The sequence below is a fragment of the Vollenhovia emeryi genome, unplaced genomic scaffold (genome assembly GCF_000949405.1).
Source record: "Vollenhovia emeryi isolate VEMERY1.0 unplaced genomic scaffold, V.emery_V1.0 DF940652.1, whole genome shotgun sequence".
NCBI classification, from domain to species: Eukaryota; Metazoa; Arthropoda; class Insecta; order Hymenoptera; family Formicidae; genus Vollenhovia; species Vollenhovia emeryi.
Window position 1 is genome coordinate 1 of NW_011965714.1, and position 6,334 is coordinate 6,334.

Below are 6,334 nucleotides of genomic sequence, written 5' to 3' on the forward strand. Positions count from 1 at the left end.
GCCCCGCTCCCCCCTCGCCTGAGTTAGAACCGGCCTATATACCCTACTCGCGCCAACTCTCGAAATGAGGCGAGAGGAACTTCGGCGCTTTGGGGCCGCATGCCCACGCTAGCGCTGTCGCATCCTTTGTTTTCAAACATTCCGCCCGCCTCGTTGGATCGCGATCGACGAAATGACAGCACCGATTCGAGGTTAGGGCACGCTCGTGACGCCGCGATCCATCGATCGGGATAGCTTTAGCGCGAGTCAATCGCGCGTAGTTCAAGGCGGCGGAGACTCGGCGAGCAGCCCCAACGCAGAGGCGATGTCGGACGCGATGATACCTATAACAGGACGGACACGAGATAAGTATATACAATATTTACAGGTTAGATGCAGGTTATCGGTAACGCTAAGTGAAGTGGCGACTTCCTTGCAGGCTCACGCTTACGGTCCCTGAGGCGCGGTGTCGGCAGGCGGCAGAGGCACGATTTTGACCACCGGTCGGGTTAGCCGGCCGGTAGCCGTCCGAACGTCTACCACTCGCACCTGGTTGTCCTCTCCAGCGTACAGCCGTACGATGCGGGCAAGGGGCCAGCGGCATGGTGGTATCAGCTCATTCTTTAGAAGGCACAGTTGTCCCTCCTTCAGGCCGCCGCTAGTGGTCCACCATTTCGGCCGTGGCGTGAGAGCCTGCAAATGTTCGCGGGACCACCGTTGCCACAGGTGATCCCGCATCTGCTGCAACAGCCGCCAATTGCTCAGCCGGTTCGGTGGCACGTCGAGGAGCGCCGGTTCCGGTATGGCGTTGAGCGGCTCACCGATCAGGAAGTGTCCGGGAGTTAGTGCGCTAAGGTCCTCGGGGTCGTCCGTCAAGGTTTGAAGCGGGTGCGAGTTGAGGCCATGCCTCGACCTCCGCAAGGAAGGTGGCCATCTCCTCGTAGGTGAGCTTCGTCTCGCCTATGACACGCCGCAGGGGTGGTGTTTCACGGATTTGACGGCCGCCTCCCACAACCCGCCAAAGTGCGGCGCAGCCGGGGGATTAAATTGCCACCGGATACCATAGTCGGCTAGGCGCCCGATAATCCGATGAGTCTCGCGGCCGGCCTCCCGGAACATGGCTCGCAGCTGCGAGTCGGCCCCGACAAAGTTGATCCCGCAGTCGCTGTACACCGACTGGCAGGCTCCCCGGCGAGATATGAATCGCCGAAAGGCGGCGAGGAACGCGTCGGCCGTATAATCGCTGACTGCTTCTAAGTGAACGGCCCGTGTGGTGAAACAAACAAAAACTGCCAGGAAAGCCTTGTAGGCTTTGTGTCCTCGGCCCTTGGACGTCCGCCATAGAATCGGACCGGCGAAATCTACGCCGGTGTGCAAAAACGGCCGGCTAGGGTTGACCCGAGCGCCAGGTAGGTTGCCCATCAACGGTTGTGGGGATGCCGCCCGCCATCGGACGCATGTAGTACACCGATGGATATGGACCAGCTGACGACCTCGAGGCACCCAATAACGTTGTCGGATGGCAGCCAGCGTGGCCTGCGTTCCGCCGTGGAGGGTGCGGCTGTGATTGAGGTCGATGACAAGGTGAGTCAGGTGCGAGTGTGTCAGGGGCGGCAGTATGACCGGATGTCGTTGATCCTGATCCAATAACGCGTGCTTGATTCTTCCTCCGACTCGTAGGATTCCCTTATCATCGAGAAAGGGCGTGAGTTTACGGAGCGGCCCTGACACCGGGCGGCCAGCTCGGACAGCCCCCAACTCCCGCAGGAAAGTTGTCGCCTGCACTACGTGTATCCATCGGGTAAGCGCCGCGTCGATTTCGTCCGGGCTCAAGGTTGGCGGCAGGTCCCTCGCCAGTCCATCGCAGTCGACGGCCCTACGGCGTGACCACCAACGCCAGACCCAGGCTGAGACGCGCAGCAGACGACGAAGCGACGAGAACCTCGTCAACTCCTCGGGTTCCTCCACCTCGGCGACTACGAGGCACCGGACGGTGCGTTGCTCGGGCAGTTCGGGTTGCTCCGGCAAGCTAGGATCCTTCGGCCATGAGGTTGGATCCCCCCTGAGAAAGCCCGGCCCCTGCCACCACAGGGGGTGCACCGACAGCTCTCGCGGTGAGATCCCTCGAGATGCACAGTCCGCCGGATTGTCTGCCCCCGGCACGTGCCTCCACATCGCGTCCCTGGTTAACCGCTGGATCTCCGCCACCCTGTTTGCCACGTAGGTCGTCCACTTGGCAGGATGGCCACGAATCCAGGCCAACGTGACGGTGGAGTCCGTCCACAAGAACGTGGGGACCGCGTTCCACTCGAGCGACGTCTGTAGGTGCCCGATCAGCTTCGCCAACAGGGACGCAGCGCAGAGCTCCAGCCGTGGCAAGGAGACCCGCTTGAGAGGAGCGACTTTTGTCTTTGCCATCACGAGCGAGATGTAGGCTTCGCCGGCGTTAACGACGCGCAAGTAGACGGCCGCGCAGGCTCGTTCGGAGGCATCCGAGAAGCCGTGGATCTCGATGGTGTCGACAGAGGCATTGCAATGGAACCAACGCGGAATCTTAATTTCCTCCAGGATCGGGAGTTCCCCCTCCAGTCTGGCCCAAGCGGCAGCCTCCTCCGTGGCCAGGGGGGCATCCCAGTCCAGCTGTTGCAGCCACGTAGTCTGGATGAGGAGCTTCGCCCTGACGACGATCGGTGCCAGCCAACCTAGAGGGTCAAAAAGCCGCGCTGTCTGGGACAGAATCGTGCGCTTTGTTGGAGCGGCGCTGTCCGATCGCCGGACCGTCAAGGACAAGTGATCGTCCTCTGGGCTCCAGCGCAAGCCCAGCACCGAGTGTTCCGCTGACGGTAGCAACGCGTCCGTCGAACGCAGCAGCTGATGAGCCGAGGGGACGTCCGCAAGGAGTGAAGCACGATTCGCGGCCCACTTCCTCAGTGGGAAGCCGCCCGCCGTGCATAGCATAGATACCTGATGCCTGAGTTGCTGACAGGTCTCCAGAGTGGCGGCTCCACCGAGGATGTCATCCATGTAAACGTCCCGCTTAAGTACCTCCGCGCCCAGCGGGAAGCGGTTCGACTCGTCGCTCGCAAGCTGGCGCAATACGCGGAGGGCGAGGTAAGGTGCGCTTGCCAGGCCGTAGGTAACTGTATTCAGGCAATAGTTAGTCACTTGCTTGCCTTCTGTCCATAGGATCCGCTGCAGGTACCGGTCGTCTGGATGCACTACGATCTGCCGGTACATCTTCTCGATGTCGGCTACGAAGACGTATTGGTGACGTCTCCAGCGGGTCACGACATCCGCGAGAGACGGAAGTAGGTTGGGCTCCGTGTGCAGGCAGTCATTCAAGGAGGCTCCCGTCGCGGCTCGGGACGATCCATTGAATACGACTCGAATCTTCGCGTCGGTGCCCAAGCCTTTCATCACGCCGTGGTGCGGCAGGTAACACGAGCGGGTGTCAGAGGCCACTGACAGCGACGCGCTCGGTGACATGTGGCCCAAGCTCAGATACTCGGCCATGAAATTCTGATAGCGATCGCGGAAGGCGGGATCGCGTCCAAACCTTCGCTGCATAACGTCGAGCATGTGAGACGCAGCACGACGCGTGGTGGAAAGATCCGGTAGCTCCCGGCGTAAAGGCAGCCGGACCTGAAAGCGACCGTCTGCCAGGCGTTGATGCGTCTGTGCGAAGTGGTTCTCGCACGCTTGCTCGTCGGTGGATAGCGGTACGTCAGCGCTCGGCGCTTCCTCCCACTCCCAGAAGCGGCGGACGAGACTAGGCAGGTCGTCGGCCACGGAGCACTGCAGGGAGGTGACCACGGAGGCGGCGTGCTTGGGTCCCACGGCTCCCAACAAGATCCAGCCGAGGTGCGTCCGCTGAGCGACGGGCTCTGAGGGCCCTCCCCGGCGGAGTTCAGGAAGTATTATGCTGGCGTACGCCTCAGCTCCGAGCAGGAGTTCCACCGGATCTTGGCCTGTGAAATCGGGGTCCGCAAGTTCGAGTCCGGCAGCGTGAGCCCACGACCTAACCCCGGTCCCCTCTGGGCCGTTGTATACGGACAGTTGAGGCAGTATCAGCGGGGACATCGCGAGTGCAAAGTTGCCTGAACGCGCAGTGACCGTCACTGTGACACGGCCCCGCGACCAACCCGTTTGAGTGCCGCCGACTCCGAAAATGGCCACGGCGGACGGCGTACGCGGTACGCGGAGTCGCTGGGCCAAAGACTCGGTGATCAGCGACGTCTCGGACCCCGGGTCGACTAACGCGCGAGCGGCATGATGGGCACCGTCTCGACCGACTACCAGGACGCGAGCGGTCGCGAGCAGCACCGGACCGTGGCTCGTGGACGAGTGTTTAGCGGAGTGTACAGTCGTCGATGCGGAGGGCAAGGCGGCCGACAAGGGCGCGACCGCGAACGCGTCGTGCAGGGACGAGTGATGGCGATCCGAGCATTTATTACATGTTTTGTTTGATGAACACGAACCAACGAGGTGGCGACCGAGACAGTTCAGGCATCGTTGGTGTTTATTTACCGTATCCCGACGTTCTTGGGCCGACTTTGCCTTATATTGTTCGCAATACGCAATATAGTGTTCCTTTTTGCAGAGTGGGCAGTTATGGCCCGATTCCAACCCTCGACTCCGCGCGTGAAGGGCACGGGCGGTGCGAGCGGGCTTTCCTGACGTTGAGTCGACCTTAACGACTTGCAGCACCTCCTGCGTCATGAGCTGCTCCTGGAGAAAGTCGCGAAGCTCGTCGTATGATGGCGGCTCCGAGGATTTGCTGAGCGAGCCCTCCCACTCGCGCCGGGTTTTGGGGTCGAGCAGTTCGACCACCATGTGTACGAACAGGTCAGCTCCGCTGGAGATTGGGCGACCGATACCCTCTAAGGCCCCGACGGTGGAGACCACCCCGTGAAAGATGCGGCGCAGGTCCGTGGCGCAGTCCGATTTCATCTTTGGTAAGGCCGAAAACGCTGAAAGGTAAGACCTCACCAAGAGCCTTTTATTCTCGAAGTGCTCGGTTAAGGTGCTCCACGCACGTTCGAAATTTCCCTCTGTCGAAGGTAGGTTGCGAATAAGCTGGTCAGCATCTCCCTTCACACTCGTCTTAAGGTAATGCAGTTTTTCTACCTTAGAGAGCGCAGTCTCCTTGACGACTGTGGGCTTAAGTAATGTTCAGAAGCCCCGGCGGAAGTGCCACAGAACTTCCTTGCCGGTAGCTGGTATAGGCTAAGACGGCAATGAGAAACTCTCACGTATATAAGTATCAGAAACTTTATTACGTATCGAACTCGCACGTCGAGATGGCCGATCTCGATCGTGCATGAGGCGAGGAACGACTGTTACAATCTCTGTCCCGCTCGGACAGCGCCATCAACGACTATAAGTATGTCGCAGTATAGATGGGCGACTCGAGTCGCCACACACTCCCCCCCGAGTGCTAACGCTGGAGAGAAATTACAAAAATATATTTTTGATGACACTGGGTGTCTATTACAGGCAATTGGCGCTGCCGAATATTACATGAATGTTGTAGGACTAGTGTGTATCACAGGGAATAATACTGCATTAAGAGATGTAATTACAATACCGCTACTTAAAGATTAACACATACGCAGGATGTATTGCAAAACTTACAGTTAGTATCGCTGCTTAGAACTAAGGGAATATGTATACGCAGGATGTACATTGTGCTGACTGTGAAATGTTGTAACGTAGGGTAAATGTTATACCGCTGCTTACAGCTAACGCATGCGCAGGATGTATAAAACTTAATTAGTACCGCTGCTTAAAGACTAACGCATACGCAGAATGTACAAACTTATATCTAGTACCGCTGCTTAAAGACTAACGCATACGCAGGATGTACACGACATGACGAAAATGCGCGACCGCGTCCAAGTTGAGAATTGATACATCGCGAATGGAACGACGGAAAATCTGCTTTTACGCGCAATGAGATGACCACTTGTACCTTCCCGAGTCAAGACCTGACTAGCGAGGGGATGTACGTACCGTATTTTTATCCAGCCTAATTTGTACTTTTTTCTTAGGACCGGAATACGTTTTTAAAGTATCGGACGAAGCGCTTGTCGAAGTGAAAGGCTTGTCCGTCGCTTCGGATGTAGACGAATCGTTAGTTATTGAGACGTCGTCCGGTATAAAATGATGGCTTGAGCCGCTCTACTGATACGGCTGTGGATCTGCCGCTTATTTCAATGTTGTAGACCTTATCCGACGTCCTTTCGAGTACCTTGAATGGGCCCGAATAAGGCCGCTCTAATGGTTTCTTAACCGCGTCCTTACGGAGGAAGACGTGCGAACACTTCGACAATTCCTTAAACTGGAAAACGCGCTT

General features: G+C 58.0%; 1 protein-coding gene across 1 annotated transcript; it reads right to left on the reverse strand.

Moving 5' to 3' along the window:
• Nucleotides 1–43: 43 nt before the first annotated feature.
• LOC105555844 lies at nt 44–4,929 on the reverse strand. Its single transcript, XM_012002884.1, has 3 exons — nt 992–4,929; nt 431–892; nt 44–323 (listed from the first exon to the last, which is right to left on the reverse strand). The coding sequence occupies exons 1-3, from the start codon at nt 4,927–4,929 to the stop codon at nt 44–46; spliced, it is 4,680 nt and encodes a 1,559-aa protein (XP_011858274.1).
• Between the last annotated feature and the right edge of the window lie 1,405 nt (nt 4,930–6,334).